Source organism: Marmota monax, unplaced genomic scaffold (assembly GCF_021218885.2).
Source record: "Marmota monax isolate L192 unplaced genomic scaffold, Marmota_monax_Labrador192_F-V1.1 WCK01_AAM20220418_F8-fsc00138, whole genome shotgun sequence".
Classification (NCBI taxonomy): domain Eukaryota; kingdom Metazoa; phylum Chordata; class Mammalia; order Rodentia; family Sciuridae; genus Marmota; species Marmota monax.
Window position 1 is genome coordinate 900,086 of NW_026692763.1, and position 24,177 is coordinate 924,262.

The 24,177-nt window shown below is 45.8% G+C and overlaps 2 protein-coding genes across 6 annotated transcripts in view; both read right to left on the bottom strand.

The window, feature by feature from the left end:
* Nucleotides 1–6: 6 nt before the first annotated feature.
* Dhrs13 (dehydrogenase/reductase 13) lies at nt 7–5,476 on the bottom strand. The gene is made up of 5 exons (XM_046446850.2): nt 5,345–5,476; nt 5,128–5,246; nt 3,953–4,076; nt 3,455–3,766; nt 7–1,074 (listed from the first exon to the last, which is right to left on the bottom strand). The coding sequence occupies exons 1-5, from the start codon at nt 5,469–5,471 to the stop codon at nt 623–625; spliced, it is 1,134 nt and encodes a 377-aa protein (XP_046302806.1). The 5' UTR covers nt 5,472–5,476; the 3' UTR covers nt 7–622.
* Nucleotides 5,477–7,156: 1,680 nt separating this feature from the next.
* Phf12 (PHD finger protein 12) overlaps nt 7,157–24,177 on the bottom strand; it is a 44,351-nt gene continuing 27,330 nt past the window's right edge. For 3 of the 5 annotated variants that reach the window (XM_046446841.1, XM_046446842.2, XM_058580038.1), the window contains 11 exons: nt 23,064–23,184; nt 21,100–21,232; nt 18,678–18,842; nt 15,718–15,876; nt 14,328–15,123; nt 12,954–13,079; nt 12,041–12,184; nt 10,485–10,583; nt 9,363–9,445; nt 8,768–8,906; nt 7,157–8,425 (listed from right to left, as the gene is read on the bottom strand). In XM_046446841.1, coding sequence (XP_046302797.1) covers nt 8,091–8,425; nt 8,768–8,906; nt 9,363–9,445; nt 10,485–10,583; nt 12,041–12,184; nt 12,954–13,079; nt 14,328–15,123; nt 15,718–15,876; nt 18,678–18,842; nt 21,100–21,232; nt 23,064–23,184 — 2,300 coding nt within the window. In that variant the 3' untranslated portion in view covers nt 7,157–8,090. Of the gene's footprint in view, nt 8,426–8,767; nt 8,907–9,362; nt 9,446–10,484; nt 10,584–12,040; nt 12,185–12,953; nt 13,228–13,780; nt 14,026–14,327; nt 15,124–15,717; nt 15,877–18,677; nt 18,843–21,099; nt 21,233–23,063; nt 23,185–24,177 lie in introns of those variants that run through there. The other 2 variants (XM_046446843.2, XM_046446844.2) reach the window with 2 other exon arrangements.

A 24,177-nucleotide genomic window follows, 5' to 3' on the forward strand; every position in this document is an offset into this window, starting at 1 on the left:
CGAGCCTTGGCAGTCAACTCGCTTTATTACAGGGGGCTCCAGATGGCGGGGCCCAGCCCCAAAGCACCCCGGAAGGCATCCCGCTTACTCCCTCGGGGGCACCTGGTTACGACTGCGCAGTCCTGGCCCACCTCCCTTCACGCACCTTACAGCAGTCGGCCCTGGTGTCAGACCCCTGGGTTCACCCGTTACTCCTTCTTACTAGCTGAGACCGTGAGTCCGTCCTTCGCTGGGGAACCTAATCCCGTTTCTGTAAAATGAAGGTAATTTAACTACCCAGCTAGATGGTTCAGTACTTCTCAGCTTTGGGCAGTGCATTAAATTACAAATTGCCTGGCCTGGCCCGAGAACTGATCAGAACCACTCAGGGTAGGGCCTGAGAAGCCGTTCCTGGCACATTACTTTCCACCCCTGAATTGGGGCTACGGTCCCTCTCAGGAAGAAGTATTCATCCATTATTTCCTTCTACCAGGAAAAGAGCTGTCCTGGATACACTTAGAGGCTCCAGAAAGTAACCATAAAGGTAAAAGTGGAAAACCCCTCAGTGCCCAGGGCATGGGCTGGCACACCGCTGAGGTTTTCAGCGTCAGGAAGTGCCATGGAAAGCATCCAAGTGTGGGGGTTAGGAGACTTGGGGTTCAGGCTCAGTTTTAACCTGAATTCGATGTGTAACCTTAGACAAGTCTGGTGAATTCCGAGGGCCAGGGAAAGGTTCAGAAACTGTGGGCTCCTCAGGGTGGGGAGTGTTTGGAGAACATGGGGCCCCTGGGTCCTCAGGTTGGAGCTCTTCATCAGGTTCATCATTCTCCCCAGGCCTAAGCCCTGCCAGCCTCACGCTGGCCTCCCACAGTCGCTGGGCTATCCGGTCATCTCGGGCAGCTGGGAGCACCTCCTCCACATGGCAGTTGGCAAAGTATCTTCCACTGAGGGGCTCGATGCCCTCTTGTAGAGCACAGTACAGGGGAGTCTGGGCACCTCCTTTGGGTGCCCGGAGTACCAGCCAAGCTAGTGGGCGCAAAAGTGGATGCAGCCATCCAGGAACATGGCGCAGGAATAGTTCTGAGTTCACAGGCCCTGTGAGTAGAAAGGAAGGATGATGTAAGAGCAGTTAAACAGAGCTAGAAGGGAACCGGGGACAGAATCCCATTTCAGGGAAAACAGGGTAGTACCTACCAGGCATTCAGGGGCCCCCAGGTGAGTCACTCAATTCCCAATAAGACACCTCCTTCTATTCATCCAAACTGCATATGCCCCTCTCCCAGATTTGGTCATGCTCTGTCTCCTGCCTCCCAGGCTCTCTCTCTTAATAGCTCAAGCCCCATTCCCTTGTTTAACCAGCATTTATTAAGTACCTATGGTATATCAGGCACTGTTTTGGACATTAAGGATATGAAGTTTGGGCATCAGAGATAGGAAGTTTAAAAGCTTAATAAAAGCTTAATGAAGGCTAGTTATGAATATGCTTATTATCACTATTATAACTACTAATATGCCTTAAGCAATGATTATCTAATATGCAGTCTGGCAGTATCAGTAGGACAGCTCTTACTATCCAGGTATAACCTAGTCTCTCTCTCTCTTTTGGCACCATGGATTGAACCCAGGGGTTCTTAACTACTGAGCCATATCCCCAGCCATGTCCCTCTTTTACATTTTATTTTGAGACATGTTCTTGCTAAGTTGCTGGGGCTGGCTTTCAACTCAGATCCTCCTGTCTCAGTTTCCCGAGTCAATTGGATTACAGGCGTGCATCACTATGCCCATATAACCTATTCTCTAAATCTATTGATCAATTAACTCATCTAGAGTAAAAGTTAAATTGCTAAGGCTGGCTTTGAACTTTCGATTCTCCTGCCTCAGCCTCCTGAGACACTGGGATTACAGGCATGCATCACCATGTCTGGCTTTCTTTTCTTTCTTCTTCTTTTTTTTTTTTTTTAAATTCTTTTTGTAGTACTGGGGATTGACCCCAGGGGTATTCTACCACTGAGCTATATCCCCAGCCATTTTTATTTTAAGGCAAGGTCCTGCTAAATTGCTGAGGCTGGCCTAAAACTTGCCAACATCCTCCTGCCTCAGCCTCCTCAGTCACTGGGTTTATAGGTGTGTCTCACTTCAAATGTCACATTGTCAGATGTCTTCATTGATTGCAATTGATAAAATAGGACCTTCTGGCATTCTATATTCCCCATACCCTTTTTTATTTTTCCCTATAGCTTTTTTCTTTTTTCTTCTAGACATCAACAGATTTATTTAGGAAAGCAGATAAACATTCTTCGGAGAAATATGGGCTTTCTCAAGAAAAGTAAGAAACACACATTCAGGGGAGAATGCAGCTATCCTGAGAGTGCGAAGGAAAATGTGGCCATATTGATGGTGAGAAGCTTTTGGGGTAAAGCAATGAATTCACATTGAAGGGACATGTGACCCTCTCCATGTGGAGAGATAGTTTTTTTAACCCTTGGTGTGGGGTGTTAATATTTACAGAGGGGTGGTTGCTGGGGGCTGGACTGTAGGTGCAGTCAGGGGAGTCATACAATTTTGAGCCAGCTTCTCCAGCATTTGATCTTTACCCCATGTCCTTTTTTGCAGGCAAGGTCAAGGGCAGGAGCCAAGGACATGGGGTGGGCTGCTTATTGTGTTGCAGGTCTGTGGGGAGAGGAAGATAGGAATTTTGGGATACAGAAAAGGAAAGATAGATTGAGTCCCTGTGTTCAATCCCCAGTATTAAAAATTAAATAATTAAAAAATTTGGGGCTGGGGCTGTAGCTCAGTGGCAGAGCACTTGCTTACCATGTGTGAGGCACTGAGTTCGATCCCTACCACATAAAAATAAATAAAATAAAAGCATGCTGTCTATCTACAACCACACACACACACACAAAATAAATTTAAAAATAAATTTAAATTTATTTTTAAAATTTTAAAAATTAAAAATAGAATGAATAGGATGAATTTATTTACAGTTATACTACTCCCTTTCCCTATAGTATTTTATCACCCACCTGCCATTGGTATGTGTCCCTACCACTGAGTTATACCCCAGCCCAATGTCTGTGTTTTGTTCACTGTTATATCCTCAGTGTCATGAATAATGCCTGATACGTAGCAGCAGGTACTTAGTAAATGCTCCTTGAATGAATGAGGAGGTTATTATTAGCTATCATAAGCATCACGTTATGCTCAGTTTAATCAGTATCAGTGCCCCGGTGGGGTAAGATCCCAGGTCTTATTCTTGTCACACGCTATCCAGCAGTCAGCGTCAGTGCTTGAGGCATGACAGGAAGAACCCACCTGGGGGAGAGCCTAGTTCCATGATTAGCAAGGAAGAGGTCTCCTCCTTGAACTATGCTTCTTTCCTGCTCTGAGATTCTGTGATTCAGTGGGAGGTTAGGGAAGTTCAGGATGGGGCCAATGAAGGGAGAAGGGGAAATAGCAAAGAGCCAGGCCTTACCTGGGTGGGCTGCATAGCAGGTGACACCAGTGCCCTCAAGCTGGGTGGCGAGCTCTCGGGCAAACAGTACGTTGGCCAGCTTACTGTCGGCATATGCCCGCAGCTCCTGCTGCCAGCCCACCACTGGGCGGTCCAGGCGTGTGAAGTCAAGGTGTCCACGCCGGTGGGCAGCTGAGGATACCACCACCACACGGCTAGGGGCGCATGTCTTCAGGCGAGGGAGCAGCAGATGTGTCAGCAGGAAGGGGCCAATGTGGTTCACCCGCAGCAACAAATTAAAGGTTTCTCGGGTTCGGCCACAGGAACTGATCCCTGGGGTAGGGGCTAGGTGTGAGTAGCTGCTCCAGAAGGAGCCTGGCAGGTCTCAGCATCCCAGTCTGTGAGATGGAAATAGGGGCAACCTTCCCATGTGTCTACTGGCCTCTGGCAGGGCCCAACTGGAGGGGGCAACTGCTCCTGGCCACCCCCCACCCCCCTACAGGGCCTGCAGCCCCTCACCGGCATTGTGGATGAGGATGTCCAGCCGTGGCTCAGACCTCAGGAAGGCAGTGGCAAAGGCCCGCACCGAGGCTAGACTGGCCAAGTCCAAGGCCATGAAGATAACCTCATTGTTCCCACTCTCCTGTGGAGTGGCAAGGGCTCAGATTGTCACCAGGCACTTCCCTCCTTTTCCCTTTCCCCAGGCACCTAATTCTAAGAGTCCATCTCCTGTTACTATTGAAATCTGCCCTTATGTATCACAGTGTAATGGAGCTGGGGATACAGCTCAGTTGGTAGAGTGTTTGCCTTGCATGCACAAGGCTCTGGGTTCAATCCCTAGCACCACAAAAAAAAAAAAAAAAAAAAAAATGGTAAAAGCAACTTGTATTAAAGTGTAATGGGTAATGGATTCAAATCCTGACTGCCTCTTACTAAAGTGTGACCTTTGGCAAGATACTTAAATCTTTCCGGGCCTCAGTTTTCTCACTTTAAAATGGGAATAATAATAATGATAATACCTATTCCATAGAATTGTTGTGAAGATTAAATAAGTTAACATTTGTAAAATACCCACAGTCAGTATTGTGTAGGTATTTGCTAGTATGTCCCCTTTCCCCATTATCACTTACCCTAAAATCTGTAACAGACTTTTCATTGGTTTTTTTATTACTCACTCTTGCACCTCACAGTCACAAAGGTTTCATTTCAAAAGGCCACTTTTCTATCAGAGCCTACTGAGATCTGTTTATTGATCTCAGCTGCCCATCCTAAAAGTTCAAACTCCTCAATGTAATGTGTAAGGGCTCTAGAAACTGGCCCTGGCTCAGAGCCCCTTCATGTTGCCTCTTCCTCAAAGGTTGTGCTTCAGCCTCATTAAATCTCTCTCTCTCCCTTTTTTTTTTCCAGTTTCTCAAATGATACTCTAGCTTCAGGGCCCAATTTGCATATGTGGTTCCCCTGCCATTCCCTTTCCTACTGCTCTTCATTAACCTAACTCCCACTGATCCTAAAACATCTTAGATGAGCAATTTCTTCCTTTACAGGAAGGCTCCCCAACAACTTAGTTGTGGTCTCCTTCCTTTTCTGACCAGAGCACTGCCCCCTCTTCCATACTTCATGAACTGAGCAGCTCTTTCAGGAACTGGATCCCTCGAGCCTGGTTCCCCGTCCCATCTGCTCCGGCTTTCCCTCACCTGACGGAGGTCGAAGGCGGCTGCCTCCCCGCGCTCCCGGCTGCGGCAGGCCAGCACCACGCGCGCTCCCCTGCGCGCCAGCTCCAGGGCCGTCATCTTCCCGATGCCGCTGTTGGATCCTGCAGGCGGCGGGCGGGAGCCAGCTGAGCCCCGCGGGCTGCTGCCCCGCAGCGGCGGCCTCCCACCACCCGCACGCCGCACTCATCCCGGCACTCACCCGTGACCACGGCGGTGCGGCCGCGCAGACTGCCGATGCCGCCGCACGGCGGGGCCTTCACTAGGTTATAGTAGATTAGCACATAGGCTCCCAGCACCAGCCCGGCGCCTAGCAGCAGTGCCTCCATTCCGACCGCGCGGCCGACTCCTGCCAGGCTCCGCTCCACCCCAAACGCTGCCCTGAAGCTGCGGCCTGGAAGGGCACAGCGCGCCTCAGCGGAGGCAGCTGGAGGCTGGGCAAGGGTGTGTGTGCGTGCGTGTGCGCGTGGCCCTGCGAGCGCCCCCTAGGCGTGCGTCTGCGTCCTTTGGCGGTGTGCCTTTGTGAACACCTTGGAGCTGCTTTCATACATCTGGGCCCGGGGAGCGCCCCCTAGGTGTGTGCCCGTTAGAGATATACAAGCATCTGCAACGTCTGTGGGTGTGTGAATGACTAATATGTGTGTATATGCCCAAGGGCCTTGGGGTCACCCTTCAGTTGTGTGGGTGCCTCTGGATCCTGTGAAATACTTCGTGGGCGTCTGTGCCCATTCAGGCAGAGTCCCTCCAGGCCTGTGCATGCATCTGCAATCTCCACCAACGCTGTTTAAATGAGCATCTGTTTACTCTAGGTGTGAATATGTAGCAGAGTCCCTCCCTTCTAGAGACATGAATGGGCTGTCTACACGCCTTTTCCTTCAATGAACAAATCATTCAATGTCTCATCCACACATTCAGCCTATCGGATTCTTCCCTATCCTTCCCACACAGCCCAGAAAGGGAACAGTACTCAAGGTGGCACTAGCAGTTGACTGCCAGGATTCACTCAATCATTTTTCTATATTCCCCTACCCCAAACCACTTCTGAAGGGAAGCAAAAAGATAGTAAAACATGTTACTGCTCTTCAGGAGATGTCTCTGGACTAGTTCTCACAGAGGGTAGAAACACTAAGACACTAAGGATGGTAAAGGTGGGCAGGGACATCTAGGCAGGTATGGGTAAGGGCACTCCTGGCCAGGTAATTTGGCAGGACCTTGTCTGAGAAAGCCATTATGATTTAGCACCTTATGTATACTTACAGTATACCAAAATCTCAGGGAGGGTCCCCTCTCAGGGAAATGACAGGCAGGAAACATAATTTGAAGTATTTTAAATACTGAGCAGAATATAAAGCTTCTGTCCTTAGAGTTCAAGAAGCCCATTGTAACAGGGGTGCAGTGGCAGAGCCAAAACAAATGGGAACAAGGACAGACTTGAGTCCAGAGATCTTCTGCACTTTGGACTCAGTACAATTACAGATGTTGTTTGTTCTCTAACCCCCAGGGGGGGAAAAACCCACTAATACACAGATAGGCACCACCTACTCAATCAGTGCTGGAATGACAGGTGTCCTTGAGGAGACTGTCCTCAGGAAGACCTTCCTGGGGAGTCTCTCACTAAGGTCTGGAGAAGGACAGAAAGATTTGCTTTCATGAGGGTGTCCCCAAGGCTTTAGAATTAAGATAATTAGCAGACTTGCCTTCTGATGGGAACAACAGTTGTCAAGTTGGGATCATATGCCACACAGAAGTGGCATAGCAGACTCTACAGACCAAATTCTATATTAGGGTTCTCCAAAGAAATGACACTCCCTTAGCAGATGCACTCCTACCCTTCCTTTGCCCTCCACCCCACTTAGGCTCATTCTTTTCCAATACCACCCCTCTCCCCTAGGCTTCTCTTGGGGGAGTATCTGAGGAAGAGACCTATTCTAAGGGTCCCCTATATATTGGGCCCAGATCTCAGGGAGGGTCCCCTCTGAGGGAGATGACAGGTAGGACAGACAGGCAGAAAACATAATTTGAAATATTTTTGTTTTTTTATATACAGAATACAGGAAAGTTTCTGTAAAGTCTAAAACATTACAATTACTATGTACATTGGTACTAGTTGTGGGGGTGGGAGGAGAGGAGGGAGCCAGGGGTGGGAGGAAAAGGAGAGAAGTGGCAAGAGAACAAAAAAAAGGAGACAAAACAGGTTTACGACAAAAACATTTTTGCTACAATAGACAATTTGAGAAAACGCTCTACCACATGTAGTACTGTACACAGTTTTTAAAAACATTGAAAAAATGTCATCACTAGATGTATTTACACAAAATCCAAATACACTTTTCCTTATTTGAAATAAAATAGATGGACAGCAAGAAAAAGAATTCATTTCTCATTTGTCCATAATACACAGTAGCTACCTGTAGTGCAACCGCTGCAGAAAGGGAAAATAACTTGGAGGGTGGGAACCATGGAAAGAGGGTGGGTAGCGATCTTTATATTAAATAAAACAATGATATTGTATAGATTTTGCTGTATGAAAACTGTATTTTTTCTTTTAATATAAAACTATTGTCACTGCCACAAAATAGAACAAGTTTCTGATTATTTTACAACGGCGGGCGAGGGGGAGGGAGCAGGAAGTGTGGGGGAAGGGTTTATATTGGAGGAAGTGTCCAGACCATGGATCTTCCCCTCCCTGCCCACGCTGTTCCTCAGCTCGGGTCTGCCGCTTTCCCATGAAATGTTGAGTACAAATATATGTGCAAATGCCCCCTAGAACTTGAGAAAAGAAAAAGGATTTTTAAAAAAGTCAAAAGGTTTTCTTCATTTCATGCAAAGATTGTAGTTGAAGGGTTTCTGGTAGAGTATAGAAAACACCCGGGCTTGGTTTGTGTACATTTTTGCATTGCAGGAGTCTTGGGTGGGTATATAGGCTGGTGGCAGGGTAGTCACCAGCCCTAGGGAACGGAGTTGGAGCGCAGCACAGGGCCCTGGTGGGGCTTGAGAGACAACTTCTCAGCCAAGACCCCATCCTGCAGCAGGCTGGCATCGCCTTTGGGCTGTTTGGTCGCAAACTCAGTGATGCTGAAGACAAACTGCAGGCAGCCCAGCTTGATGTAGCTGCCATGGTGCAGTAAGGCCGTGCCCTCCCAGCCGGCCCCACTGCCCCCAATCAAGCTTGAGCTGCTGGCTTTGCAATTGCAGGGTCTCCGCGGTGGCCCCTGGGCCTGGGAACTCATCATGGCTGCCTCTTCACTTGGCTCTTCATCCTGTTTCTGGTGGCGGCGGCGCCCTGGGAAAAAGGGGGATGGTCACAGGAGAGGTACACTGAACAGCTGTTCATCTGGGCTTTATGCCAGGATTGGGCCCCCACATCTCCCCATTCCAACTGCTACATGACTAGGGGTGAGGGATACTCAGAAAGGGCTGGAGAAGTCTGAAGTATCCAAAGAGGTCTGTATACACATGTGGGTGCTCAGCACTTGCTTCTCCGTGGCCTTCCCTGGGCCCACCAGCAAGGAGAGCTTGGCCACTAGGACTGGGAAGGCAAGAGACTGAAGGTCACTGGCAGCATGGCAGAACCACTGTGAATGGGGCCTTAGCTTTGTGGCCACAGGCCTCTGCTCCAACTTACTGATGACACTCTGCACTTTGGCAACAATACTGCTTGGGGGGGTTGGCGGGGTCTTCTCAGAGAAGTCACATGAATACAGCACATTGTCCACTGTTGTCCCATGCTCACTGTAGTTTAACAGCTCATAATGTTTGGTATTCTGAGGAGGAGGGAAGATAGATGTATGGTCAGCTGTGTGGGGCCTGTGACTAAGGGGAGAGAGAGAACATATATATGGAGGCCATACTGCTCTACTGAGCCTTCCTAGTGTCCCATACCCCCTTATTCTCCCACTATTCCTTTTCTCTGTCTCCTCAACACTGGCTCCTGTTGGTAAGATATTCATCATGATGATCTCATAGGGACACATTCACAGAGCTTGCCTTCCTTCTGTTAGTCCCTTCCCCTACACCTAAGAGTAACTTAGCAGAAATGATAACCCTGCTCCTGGAAGCTGGTAGCCATGGTAGGATGCTTTTTTACACCAAGATTTCTCCAGGAATGACAGGGAAGAAAAGGACTCCCAACCCTCTTCCCTTCTTCTCAGGGCATTGAACCAAAACCCAGTACCAGGGAAAGGCCTCAGGTTCCCTCCCACCCCATCGCCACCCCTCACCTCATCGTAGAATATGCAGGCATGTTTCCCGGACACATAGTTACAGTGACCATAGTTTGTAAGGCACACATCCATGTCAGCTCCTGCAAGGTGACAGAAGTAGAGGAAAAGGAAGGCAGAAAACAGATTATAAGGTGTATGTGTAGGGAATGTGGAAGAGGTGAGGGAGGGAGGGGGAGAGATTCACATTTTACAGGTAAGCTATGTCCCAGCTTCATTTATATATCTATTAATTCATATTTATTTATTTAGGGTACGAGGATTAAACCAGGGGCACTCAACCACTGAGCCATACCCCAAGCCCTATTTTATATTTTATTTAGAGACAGGATCTCACTGAGTTGCTTGGTGTCTCACATTTTTTTCCGAGGCTGCCTTTGAACTCATGATCTTCCTGCCTTAGCCTCCTGAGCTGCTGTGATTACAGGTATGTACTACAGCACCCAGCTCTTTTTATTTTTTGAGATGGGGTCTAAGTTGCTGAGACTGGCTTTGAACTCGTGATTTTCCTGCCTCAGCCTCTCAAGTCACTGGGATTACAGGTGTGTACCACTTTGTGTTTTTGGACAAAAGCTAATGTCTTTTCCAAACTCCTGCTCAACAATAACTGCTTAGGACTGAGACTACTCAGAACCTGAGTTACTAGAGGATGGGATACTTCCATGAAAACATAACATGGAGGTGCAGAGCCTTAAAATAATAATAATAATAATAATAATAATCATATCTCAGGAAATTTGTAGGCTGAGAGCGAATCTGTACTTCTGTACCAGATGCAAGGCTAACTGAAGACTTAGTGTGAGCCTATCATTTTTCAAAGACACCCAGGGACAGGCATTTGCCCTCTGCTTGCATCTTTCCTGGCAGAGTTTCAGATGACTGAGTAGTAGTCAGAGCTAATTCCCATCCCCGATAAGGCCACAATGGGGACAGACAAAGCAAAAGGGACAAACACAGAGAGAAGCACCTGATTATTTTGTTTCCTAAGTCACTCTTGTCTGGATATCCACTGGGTTACCCATCAACTCTGGAAAAAGGCTTCCATCATCCCTTTCTAGCTTGCTGGTAAGAGTGTTAGGACTGAATAGATCCAGTGCCTCTCCCGCTTCCAGGCTGGCTTACCTGTCCCGATGTAGAGGGTTCGATAGCACATATTCACAGCTCCTCCCAACCCTAAGAGGGGGTAGAACACAGCTCGGGCCTGTACTTCCTTTCTTTGCACTGCAAGACAAACAAGGATAGGGTCATTCAGAAACTCAGAACCTGTGACCCAAACATGAATAAAACCTGGACTTTTAGCTTGTGGCCTAGAGAAAGTCCCAGTGAATGATTCATGTTCCCAAACACATTGAACACTTAGGATAAAGTATTCCTTCCCAATTCACATCATTTCCAACATGGGATAAGGACCATCTTTGAAAATGGTCACAGAATTTGAGAATATTAGTACTATAAGCTTCTGGGCTGCTGGTTAGCTAATCAGGGACATTCCAGATTATATTAAAGGGAAAACAAGGAAAAATGGAAGCATAAACCAGTATTTCTCAAGCTTTAATGTGCATATGAATCACCTGTGGATTTTGTCCAAAAGTAGATTCTGGGTTAAGGGTACAGTTCAGTGGTAGAGTGCTGGCCTAGCGTTCAATCAGAGGAAGAGGGAGAGGGAGTGGAAGGGGAAGGAAGGAAGACAGGAAGGGTAAGTACATATTCTGACTCAGTAGATCTGGGATGTGGACCTTCAATTTGCCCTTTTTTTGGTTGTAATGCTGGGGATTGAACCCAAGGGCATTCTACCACTGAGCCACACTCCCCAGCCTTTCAAAAAATTAAAAAAAATTTCAGACAAGGTCTTGCTAAGTTTCTGAGGCTGGGCTGGGGTTATAGCTTAGTTGTAGAGCATACTGGGTGAGGCACTGGGTTTGATCCTCAGCACCACATTAAAAAGAAAAAAAAAATATATAAAAGTTTCCAAAGTTGGTCTAGAACTTGTGATCCTCCTGACTCAAGTGTCTTGAATTGCTGGGATTACAACTGTGCTTAGAATTTACAGTTTGTTTGTTTTTTTTAATTTTTTTTTTCCCCTTTTAGTTGTAGATATTTTTATGTGGTGCTGGGGCTCGAACCCAGTGCCTCATGCATGTTAGGCAAGCACTCTGCCACTGAGCCACAACCTCAGCCCCTACAATTTACAGTTTTATGGTCTCATGAGATGCTGATGCTGCTGGTCTGGGGACCACACTTTGTTTGAAGCAGCAAGGCACTAATGTTCAGAGATAACCAAGCAGAGTTATCACTTGAGAATTTCTAGGAGGCTTGCTCACTGTTATCCTATTTCTTACCTTGAACTCAAAAGTTCCCTCTTGGGAAACCTTTCTAACTCAAATATTAGGAAGCAACTGAACAGACAGAATACAACATATACCCCCTAAGAAGTGGTCTCTGTTTTGCTGTGTTTCAAAGTAGACTGGTACGAAAGAGTGACTTCCCTAAGTCTGACTTGGGTAAGTGACTCCCCCAAGCTGTGGTTGTCATCTCATTCCTGCTCTGAGAAAAAAACATACAGTGTTTTAACCAAAGGTACACAAGGAGATTTTGACTATCAAAAGCTGATTCTCTGGGGAGGCAAGATAGTTAATCATAAGATCTGATGGTGTGGTAGCAGGCATGTGCATGCACACCTTCTGTGTGGTGCCCTCCGGAAGTCAGCGGATGTGTCCCAACACTGCCCGGTGAAGCCTGGACCCGGGAGGGGAAAAGCTGATGTATTCTCTGCAAGGCCAGAAACTTGATCAGCTTCTCGTCCAGCATATTTATCTCGATTTCTATCAATCAAAGAGAAAGGTTAAAAAACAGCTGAGATGGAAATGTAATGTGGAAGTTGTAAAGGGTCATGCAAATAGTTCAACATTTCTGAAATCCAGATGAGTGATTTTTGCTCAAACAGAATAGAGTACAGAGTGGTACAAGGCTCCAGAGCTGGGCATCTCATTTGCCATTCACTGTGAGAGAGTGCCCCAGTGTAGCCTGTGAAGTTGCCTTCTATAGTAAGGTGGATTATTTCAAGCCAAGTGTCCTAAAAGGCCAGAGCAAAGCAGACTAATTTGCCTGTTTACGGGGAGGGTCTGGATATCTGATAGACTTGAATTTTCAACCCACCCTTTGTTCACAGAGATCAAGATTTGTCCCTGTTCTCCTTGACTTTAGAGTTTCCCACAGACGAGGCCCCTCCTCTGGGAGTGAGGCTCCCGGTTTTGTTCTACAAGTCCAGGTGATCTGCCTAAAGATCTTTTTCTTTCTCATCAATTAAGCATAGCTGTTTTCCCTTCATCTTGGATTATGTGTTATGTGCAAATATAGAACACAGAGACAGGAGATGAAGCCTTTTTTTCTTTCTTTCTTTTTTTTTTTTTCCAGTGCTGGGGATTGAACTTAGAGGCACTCAAGAAGCCTTCTTTTTTACCCTACTCCTCTACCCAAATGGTATTCGTCTTCCCCATGATCCTAGCTCTCTGAGATGTGTCAACTCTTCTTCTCCCTTTGAGATGAGCTAAATTTTGCCTGCAACTTTACCACAGCAGCTGGCTCACTCACCTCCATTGACATCCATAAATGCTCGAAGTGAGTTGGTGAGGTCCACCATGGCAGTAGAGTTGGCTGGGAAAGAGGGTACGGTTAAAGCGCTTCCTATGGATAACGTGCCGGGGCTGACCTTGCCATCTGGGGACGGAGCAGGAAGACTGTTACTTACGTCGCCTGAGGGAAACCCACCGGTCCAATCCCCCACAGCTGAGACAGGTCTGGATTTCGGACCCAAGGTGATGTTCCCTTCTTGATTCTCAACCCATAGGCTCTGGAACTCCTAGAGCTAAAAACGTGTGGTGAGGAAGGGCAGATGGAACGACAATGCACCCAGGCACGCAGGAGTTTCCAGAGCACTGATAACCATTGCAATCCACTGCTCTGGGGAAAGTGCTGGGGTAACTTCATTCCCTGGGCCATGACCACCTCCCTGTTGCTTCTAAAAGAAGTGATGCTTGCCCTTGCAACTCCTGCCTGCTGAAGTATGATTCAGAGCGTGCAAAAATCTATTCACGCTGGTATTAAGAAACAGTGAGAAACAGGAAAACAGTCTGAGTAGGGCCATCCTGGGACCAGGGGCCCCCATGCAGAGAAATCACAGTCACCTGGTTACCGAGACTCCCAGCTGACTAGGAGGCCAGCTTCAGTTCAGACAGGAGAGACCACAGGGGGTTCCAGCAGCATCTGAAACCTGGTTCAGATGCTGGGGTCAGCAACCTTGAGGTCCTGAGTGCTGACTAGGGACAGCTGAGAGAGCAGGTCCAAACTGGGTCAAGTTCAGACTTAACAGACTGCCCTTCGGCATGTGGCCTGAGGGCAAGCTTCTGGGCCAGACCAACCTCTGCGGGCATCCCACTTTGCAGCTACTCTGAAAGGCAGTGCTGCTTTCTGTCCCTGCTTCCCTGACACGGAAGTTCCTCAAATGAGTTGGCTCTGAGAATCTGTAGCAGGCGTAGCTTTAGTCTCTTATGTGGATCATGAAACACTGAGGCCGTTACCCAGAACCTCAGGCTGACCCCAGTGGTTCCAGAGAGCATGCTGCCTTCTTCTAAGGTGACGGAACAAGACAGGCAGAAGACTAGGCCTGGAGGGTGAGAGAAGGAGTCAGGAGACCCAGGCTGTAGTTCCAGTCCTGCCACTGCCTTGGTAGGTTACCTTAAGGAAATCACTTAAGCTTTTAGAGCCCAAGTAAGCCCACCTATAAGACGGGGACAAGTTAACACGTGCTTCCTCTTCTATAACAGAAATATGGGGAGGACAAATAACGTAGAGATTAAAATCCTCTGAAGCATTCATAAGGATATAAGTGTTTTTAGAATCTTAAGTCTTATTTGCCAGGAAAAGCATAAAATTATTCCAAGTCACTGGAGGCTGAGCAGCACTCACCTGATGATGGCGCTGGTGAGCAGAATCGTTGGTTGGCTCCTGTGGCCAAGATACCGTCTCCTGCTGCTTGGGGGGGAGTGAGCACCCGGGTGGCATTTGGGGGTGAGCCCAGTGGCCTTGAATCTGTCAACGGAGGTCCTATCTGTGATTGGACAGTCTTTCTTTGCAAAGTGCTGGTGTTCTCAATGCTGGCACAAGAGCTGGGAATGGAAGGGGGCAGGCTTGGGACAGAAACCAAACTCCTCTGGGGGCAAGAGCTGGGGCCAGTGGCATTCTCTGTCTTCACAATGATGCCGACGGTGTGATTCTGAAGCCCCCCAGCCGCTGGTGGCGTGAGGGGCCGAGGCCAGCCTTGCCGATGTGAAAGGCCAGGTAGGGGGGTGTTGGCGCCTGGAAGTCGCCGGGGGTCCGTGGAATCAGTGGGGCTGCTGTAGAGGTGGGGGCCATTGGCTTTCACCTCTGTGTTCACTGGCCCGTTGGTAGTCCCACAAGGGGCTTTCTTGGATTTTTCCACACAAGAACTGCAGCTGATGTCCTCTAGGGCTGGGGGCTGGTGGGGTGGAGAGCAGCTCAGGGAATTCTGGGTGCTAATCCCTGAGGGGCAGGACAAGGGGTAGTGGGAAGGTGTAGGTGCCTTGTCAGCGGTTTGCAGGGATGTGGTGATTGAGCTGTCAGTCACAATAACAGGCTTAATATCAGCCTTCTCTGTCTGTTCAGAGTCCCAATGCGAAGGCATCTGCTTAGCAGATAAATGTTTCAATATGCTGCACTGGAGCGCAACAACACTACAGAGCCACTGCAATGGAAGGAGAGGAGAGGAGAGGAGGGTGAGAGGCCCAGAAGGCGCCAGTCCATCCTGCCACAGTGGCCAGGGCTACAGCAGAGCTGACAAGCACTGTTTCAGAGGTCCCAATGTGAATGCCCAGAAAGGGTGTGCTTGACTTCTGATAGGACTCCATTTCCATTCCCAAGCAAGACTTGTTGGTACACTTGGCAGGCAACCCCTGGTCAGCAGAGCTTGGGATTCTTGTTTTGGCCCTGGCCCTAAGGCTCACCTTGTGACTAATATTCAGCAAGTACTCTAGCACCTGCTGTGTGTCCAGCACTATCAATTAACCCCTCTAGGGATCTACTCATCTTTCTACAATACAGATTTGCCTGGCTCACAGTGCATTGGGGGACCGACGGAGAGGAGCAGACCAGTCGACTCTGTAGTTCTCTTACTTGACTTTAGGATCTGAGCCAGAGGTTCTCTGTGGAATACTCAATGCTTATGGGGGAGAGGGAAGGGGTGCAGTGGGAATGACAGACACTGAGGCTACTTCCAATAACAGCTATGATGAGACGGAAAGAAGATTGAATTTAGAATCCCAGTTCTGCCTTCACTCACCTCTTGCTGTTCTGCCTGGGTGGCTAAGTGCTCAGAGTTCAAAAGGTGCATCTGTGATTCCTCAGGAATCCCATTGCAGATCAGTTCCCCGTCCCGAATGGCCGCAGGTGCAATGAGAGGGGGTGGAAACTGGTACTGAGATTTTATAGCATCGGGAACCTGTTCAGGATAGACAGAAGAAAGAAGGAAAGGGAGATAGTGCCAACACGTTCAGTTGATTCTGTCCTGGCGCACCATTCTAATTGTGGTGCTGACAACCATGGGATCATTTACTCTGGGTCCACTAAGGACAAAGAGGTTCAGTATGCTGCAACTGATCTGTTGTTCCCCCTGACTCTCACACATGCTTACTGGCTTAAAAAGGAAAAAGAAATGAAAATAGCAGGTAGGGCCTCCACTTTTCTTCATCAAGGTCAAAGGCCTGCAGAACTCAGAAACCACTGTATGCTGTCTTCTGCTTTGGCCTGAAAAGTGTAAGGCTGACAATGGACAGGGCTTCAGAGTGCTGCTCTAGGTTCTTACTGTTCAGGGTCAATTTTGGGAGGTAGGTGAGACATAAGTTAAATGAGGCCACATTCATGGTGGGAAAGCTCAGCATGAGGCCTGTCTAACTAAAGCACTCAATCAAGGTTAAATCACACAGTCTTGATTACTTGCAGATCATCATTCATGACTAATGATACAACTGAAGATATTTTTTCTCCCCTTAAGACTTGTTTGTTGCACAAAGACAGAAGACACTCTCTGACTCACACCATGTAAGCATGAAAAAGCCACAAAAGCAAAGACTCATTCATACATTCAAATAACATTTATTGAGCACCTCCTGAATTGGGCTCTGTTCAAGTACTAAAGGTCCAGAGGTGAATAAAACGTAAGCTTGCCCTCAAGGAGCTCACAGCCTAGTATGGAGAAAACCCAGAAATATTACAATACATGTAATTGATCCTAGAATAGAAGCATGTCAGAGTTGCTATCAAAAACAAACAAACAAAAAGGAGAGTGCTTTTTTTAGTTCAGGGGACAGGAGCTTGGGATTAAGGAAGATTTTATAGCAAGTATTTGAACCAAGACTTGGAAAGTTGAGAAAGAATTTCTAGGCAGATAAAGGGGAAATAAAGGTTGGAGCAACATGTATGGCACAGAGATGTGAAAGCACTTGGTGGATTTGGAAAACATCCAGAGAACCAACAGATTTGTTTACTAAAACCTTATGGAATATGGGAAAAACTGGAAATGGTTTCCAGAATTTTGGCCTCAGGGACTGGGTAGAGATCACTATCATTCACTGACACTGGAAATATAGAGGGAAAGCAGATTCTGAGAGACTAAGACTTTTGGTCTAGGGTAGGTTGAGACTGAGCTTATCTGTAGTATGGGCAGACAGAACTGTATGAGAAAAAAGGCAAAGAATAAGGAGGTAGGAGTCATCAGCTGGTACCTTGGGCTTTTTGAGATCAACATCAATTAGAGGAGGATGGAACAGTGGGCTAGTCTAAGGCTTCCTAGAGAAGAGTGAAATGGTAGGTGAAGGAGGAACTCCTAACATAGATATCAAGTTCTCAGCAGATTTTACCTATACTGTTACAACTAAGAGTAAAGGCCACTGTCCTATGTTGCTATAGTCCTCATTTCACTCTTAAACTGTCCTATTACAAAAGGTTTATCAGGTAACTCATGCCCTGTTGTTGATTTTCCTCGATAACAGGGAAACATTTAATAACATGGAGGGAGCCAGGTGTGGTGGCCACATGGCTTGGGAGGCTAAGGCAGGAGAATCACGAGTTCAAAGCCAGCCTCAGCAATAGCAAGGCGCTAAGCAACTCAGTGAGACCCTGTCTCTAAATAACATACAAAATAGGACTAGGGGTTTGAGGTTGTGGCTCAGTGGTAGAGTGCTCACCTAGCACGCGCGGGGCCCTGGGTCGATCCTCAGCACCACATAAAAATAAATAAACAAAGGTATTTGTCCATCTACAACTAAATATATATATATATATATATATATATATATATATATATATATATATATATATATATAAAAAAAAAAAAAAAAAACAGGGCTGGGAATTTGGCTCAGTGGTCGAGTGTCCCTGAGTTCAATTCCAGGTAACAAAAAAAAAAAAACAGTGGAGGAGGAACAAAACAATGATGGGACTTTATCAAGGCCTCCTGGGCGTTTACTTCAGTAGTCAGGCTTGCTTCTCTGTCTACACAGTAAATCACACAGTCTTGATTACTTGCAGATCCATTTAACTGAGGTCTGAGGCATACCACCACTGGAAACACTTTAGTTTTAGAAAACTTCGTGTTTCTATTGAAGGAGAAATATTTATCCAGTTTGTTCCACAATTCTCAACAGTTAGCACCTTGCTAGGACTAACACCCACAGGAGGTGATGGGTGTGGTGCGATTTGAGTTTAAAGTGTGGCTGCCATCAAGTGGCCACTTTTGAGAATTGCTGTTTTTTTGCTGGTATATAGGACTGTGAGTTTATCTCAAAAGAGAAAGATCCAGATGGCTCTTGGACAGAAGACATATAATGGGGACAGACAGGGTGACTTCAGGTGAGGAGAAATTGACATCCAAGCACAACTAGGTTTGGTGGCATGGGCTGAAGAGTGCTTATCTTTGGAGGACCAGAGACTTGCAGACTTTGAAAGCCTACTTGAGGCTTGGCCCTCAACATGCTCAAGTACTAAAACATAAGTTTAACATTCAATATTTGGGCTGGGGATATAGCTCAGTTGGTAGAGTGCTTGCCTTGCATGCACAGGCCCTGGGTTCAATCCCCAGCACCACAAACAAACAAACGTTTATTACTTGCTGAGATACCAAAGACAAATCTCTAGGTCTTCACGGTCTCCATGTTTGTAAAACTGGGAAAATGGCCCTCTCTATTTATCAAGCAAAGGCAATCAGGACACCATCATCCTGCCTGTACCAGATCCGTGACTCACCTTCAGGCTTCTTCTTTTGACTGACTGGAGCACACGGCGGTTAGGAGGGTGCTTCTTATGGATTCGGTTCAGGAAGTCCACTTTGACGACATGCTGCGAAACGGTGTCCTGGAAACGATCAAACACCTGGCACCGATTGCTCAGTGTCATATTCTTCTGGTTCAGCTAGAGACAAACCAGAAATACCCTTGTGGTGAATCTTGAAAGGTATCCCCACCTTCAGGTAGCCCCATTCTCTGAGATATTAAAAACAACAACAAAAAACCAGAATTTTTCAGCCAAATGGGATCCTTCAGTCAGGGACAAGATGCCAACACTCTTGCTAGAGAGTAAGGCAACATGGATGAGACTTTCCTCCTCAGCTGATATGTTCCTGTTTCCCAGTGAGGCTCAAAGAAAGGAAACAGAGAATTAGTCAAGAAGTATCCTTAAGAATTCAGCCTGACAGTCGTCAGTTCTAGTTCAGAGTACTCTGTCAGGGTATCCTCCCAGCAACACCAGGTTTCAGACCCCCAAGAGACCCAAACTCCCAACAGGAAGGGACTCACAGAGGAAGCAGGACTGTTCCTACAGAGGAGCTTGTCCAATAGTTGGATGAGGATCCTATATGCCCTGCCCCTTTCCTGCTCTAGGGTTCAAGGGAGCACCTCTGTGAACCCATCCTGATACGACAGTCTTCCTTCATGGAAGGGGGGAAACTTGGTCACCTCTTAAGAGGCTAACAGGAAAGAAGAAAGAAGAGTTTCTGCAATGCCTACTGAAGGTATGGAGAACCCACGCCACTCTCCTCTTCCTCATTTGGTTCCCTACGCTTAAGTTCAAAAGAAAGAATCTCCTTTGGAAGCTTCCTAATTGGCAAATTAGGCACAACCTTTAAGTGGCTAATAAAATTAGCTAATTAGTAATTTCTCATTCACTGGAAAGTTGCTCTTTAAGATCTGTATTTGGATAAACTGCTTATGGTCTTTTTTTTTTTTTCCTGGTTTGGCAGGAAGCAAAGAGTCACTCACAATGAGCCTTAGAGACACTTCCTTTTTTTTTTTTTTAAATATTTATTTTTTAGTTGTAGGTGGACACAATATCTTTATTTCATTTGTAAGTGGTGCTGAGGATCAAACCCAGTGCCTTATGCGTGCTAGACGAGTGATCTACCACTGAGCCACAACCCCAGCCTGAGACACTTCCTCTTAGATAAATCTAAGTGGCACAAATCAAAAGAATACAAAGTAACTCTTCCATATACAAAGAAGATCAAATGCAGGGCCTCACAAATGCTAGTTAGCACCTCACCACTAACTAACATTCCCAGGCTCCATGTATGGCAGTCTTTAATTATTTCATGACTAATGTCATTTGGTAGATGATGTTCTTTTTTGTTTCCAGTGCTGGGCATTGAACTCAGGGCTAGGCAAGTGCTCTACTATTGAGCTATATTCCTCATCCCAGATTTGACAATGTCCTTTTTTTTTTTCCTTCCCCTTTTTGGTACCAGGAAGTGAACCCAGGGGGTGCTTAACCACTGAGCCACATCCCAGCCCTTTTATATACATATATTTTTTGGTACCAGGGATTGAACTCAGGGGCACTCACTCGACCACTAAGACATATCCCTAGCCCTATTTTTTGTATTTTATTTAGAGACAGGGTCTCAGTTGAGTTGCTTAGTGCCTTGTCCTTGCTGAGGCTGGCTTTGAACTCATGATCCTCCTGTCTCAGCCTCCAGAGCCACTGGGATTATAGGTGTGTACCACCACGCCCAGCTTCTTTTATATTTTGAGACAGGGTCTTTCTAAGTTGCTTAGGCTGGCCTTGAACCTTCAGTCCTCTTGCCTTAGTTATTGGGATTACAGACTATGCCACAATGCTTTTAAGCAGCTACCTTTTTGGTTTGGAAAGGTTTCCTCCTGGAGCCCTCTCCCATTCCATCTTGTTATCTGTTCTAACTGCCTAGAAGGACAAATCCTTTTGGAGATAGCTAATGACAGCTGTGTTCTAGCCTTGGAAAGAAGTGTAGAAAATGTATCCAAGACTCCTGGTGATAACAACATTCATTCCTTTTTTTTTTTTTAGTTGTAGACAGACACAATACCTTTATTTTATTTATTTTTATGTGGTATTAAGGATCAAACCTGAAGCCTCACACATGCTAGGCAAGTGCTCTACCACTGAGCTATATCCCTAGCCCCACAACATTCATTATTTCAACTTACTGAACACCAATACATGTGGTTATAAAGAATTAAAGCAACAGAAGAAATGAACCTTATTTGGAGACTGCGACACATATATTCCAGATAGCCAACCATTTATTTCCTTATTATTGTGAACTCTGGAACAAAGCTGATCTTAATATGCTTTCTACTGAATCAGTCCACACCCCAGCTGTACCCATAGAGGATTGATTGGACACTGCTGTGCTTACCACCACATGTTCGATGTGATTCGGACACATCCATCTGCCCAGGGGCATGGCAGTGAGCGGTGGCTCGAGGCAGTCCATATGAAACAGGAGGGGGCAATAGTCACACTGGATGAGAGGGGCCACACGGCAGCTCCTGCCAAAAGAAAAAGAGATGTTGGCCACATCTGTATTAAGATGGGAAAATTCAGAATAATTCTGCACTGTGGAACAACCCCCTTTCCTTAATCCTAACAGCATTTTCCCACATCTTCCTACCCCAAATGATTCAGTTATACTTCTGATCAGAAAGGTGGCTGAATTTGGGGGCTACCACCAGGTTCTCCATTATTCTCTCTTCTGACAAGAATGTCTCTTGTGATGACTTGAATGTTTATTTGGAGTACAGCTAAAGTGGCTGCCAGAGCAAGAATGGTCAAAGGTCATACCCACTGGAGAAGACAGTGAACTCTGCTCTCTACTCCTTAAAAGAGAGAAAGTACTTTGTCTATTTCCCTATAGCTTTTGTTGTGAGATACTTCTTACTTTTGTTATTGATATAGAATACCTTTCCCCCCCTTCAGCATTGGGGATAAACCCCAGGAGCACTTTATCACTGAGCTATACTCCTGCGCCCCCCCCCGCCCCGCTTTAAAAATTTTTTTTGTAGTTGCAGATGGACAGAATGCCTTTATTTTGTATATTTTTATGTGGTGCTGAGGATCTAACCCAGTGCCTCACACATGCTAGGCAAGCTCTCTACTGCTAAGCTACAGCCCCAGCCCACTCCTGGCCCTTTTTTCAAAGAATTTTGAGACAAGGTCTCCTTAAGTCACCCAGTTTGGTGACTTATGATCCTCCTGCTCCAGCCTCTTGGGTACCTGGGATTAAAGGTGTGTGCCACCACATCCATTAAATACTACCTTCTTCTTCTTCTTTTTTTTTGGGGTGGGGTGGGGTGGGGTGGGGCTGAGGATTGAACTCAGGGACACTTGACCGCTGAGCCACATCCCCATCTCAATTTTTGTATTTTATTGAGAAATAGGGTCTCACTGAGTTGCTAAGTGCCTCATCATTGCTGAGGCTGGCTTTGAACTTGTGATCCTCCTGTCTCAGCCTCCTAAGCTGCTGGGATTACAGGCATGTACTACCATGCCCAAATTGTTTTTGATAGCTATTTTCTCCTGCTATCCTATCCTGACCATAATGTAGTCCTTCTAACATACCCTAGCCAACAAGTTCAGCTTCAGTAATTGAAGTAGCTGCTTTCTGTCACTGAGATCCTATTTGAAGAAATCCAGTGACCCAAGGAAGATATAACTGGGGTAGTACAGGGGCTATTTCTAAATAAATCATTCAGACCAAACTACCATATATACTTGTACTTTTTGTTTTTGGTACTGGGGATTGAACTACCATATATACTTGTACTTGGGGATTAAACTACCATATATACTTGTACTTTTTGTTTTTGGTACTGGGGATTGAACTCAGGGGCACTTGACCACTGAGCCACATCCCCACCCCTATTTTGTATTTTATTTAGAGACAAGGTCTGAGTTGCTTAGTGCCTCGCTTTTACTGAGGCTGGCTTTGAACCTGTGATCCTCCTGCCTCTACTCCTAAATTGCTGGGATTACAGGTGTGTACCACCATGCCCGGCATCTTTACTGATTTCAAAACACTTTGTCTTTTCCAGGAACATGATGCCTTACCGACCATAATTTTTCCTGTTCTCTAATCTAAATAATCTCATGCTTCAATTCAAGACCAATTTTTCTTGTTCTAGTCTCTAGCAACATAGTTAATAGTACTCCTGTACTATTATTCTTCAGGGAATTTATTAATACTTTCAAGGCTCTGGTCATTCAATCAGTCAATTTCTATGTATTCATACCATCAATAAATAAAGAGGTGATAGAAGAAAAAAAAAATGCACCATTTGCTGAATATATAAAGGAAGAGCCCTTTGGTATAGAAGAAAATACCTGTTACACGTGAAGCAGACTTTGACGGGTAAGGGAACAAGACCATTGTGATCTAACTCATGCTGTGTCTTCTTTACATTTTTCCCTGTGGTTTCCTCCTTTCTTCTCCTCTTGCTAGAACCTAGAAGAGAAATTGGTGATGCTGAACTGCCCAGACATGGATCTTTCTGAGGCCCCCAGAGCTGGTTTCGAGTGAGAAAATGAATAGGAAGAGAGGAAAAAGGAGACTCAGATATAAGTCAGAGACTGTTCATGAGGGAGCAACAGTCACCTGTTCTATAGCAGTAACACATCTGTTTTACAAACAGCAAGTGATCAGAAACCTGGGTTTGACACTGGCAACCTAAGAAATATAAATGCCCAAGTCAAATGGTCAACAAAGACTATTCTGTGAAGGTAGCTGAAGAAAAGACTACAAATTTACATTTTTATAGAAATCAGAAATGCCTTGATTCCATATGCATCTTTTAAAACTTTCCACCAATTTCTCTTTCTCTAGCAAGAAAAATATATCTAAAAGCTTCGTGGTATCAATGGTATCAAATAGAAACCAAGACTTGGTTAAAAAAAAAAAATAAAAGAGGGTAATTGGTAATAGACAGATATTACAAATTGGTAATTTAGTAATATCTATCAGAGCTATCAATGCATACTGACCCAGCAATTCTAATAGGAATTTAACCTACATATAATACCCACATATCTATTACATGTAGTACACAATGATGTAATTACAAAGTTATTTGTTGAAGCACTATCTTGGTAACAGAAGATTAGGAACAACCTAAATGTCAGTTAATAGGAAACTGGCTAAATTGTGGCACATCTGTACAATGGACCATTATGCAAGCACAAAAAAAAAAAAAAATTGAGGAACTTCTATATTAATATATTAATACCTCTGGAATATTTTGTGAAGTGAAAAAAAGCAAGGTGCAGAACAGTATATCTAGTATGTTATTTAAAGAAAAAATACACACACGTATCTGTATTTGCTTATACACGCACAAAGAAATTCTAGGATACACAAGAATCAACCAGTGGTTTCCTGTGAAGGGTAGGAAGGTGGATAACAGGCGTGGAAGGGAAATTTTTCATTGTAAGTGTTCATATT

Coding starts and splice junctions, on each gene's coding strand:
- Dhrs13 (XM_046446850.2), bottom strand. CDS start 5,471: ATGGAGGCACTGCTGCTAGGCGCCGGGCTGGTGCTGGGAGCCTATGTG. Junction 5,247..5,344: donor CCGCACCGCCGTGGTCACGG/GTGAGTGCCGGG, acceptor CGCCGCCTGCAG/GATCCAACAGCGGCATCGGG. Junction 3,767..3,952: donor CATCCTCATCCACAATGCCG/GTGAGGGGCTGC, acceptor CCCCTACCCCAG/GGATCAGTTCCTGTGGCCGA.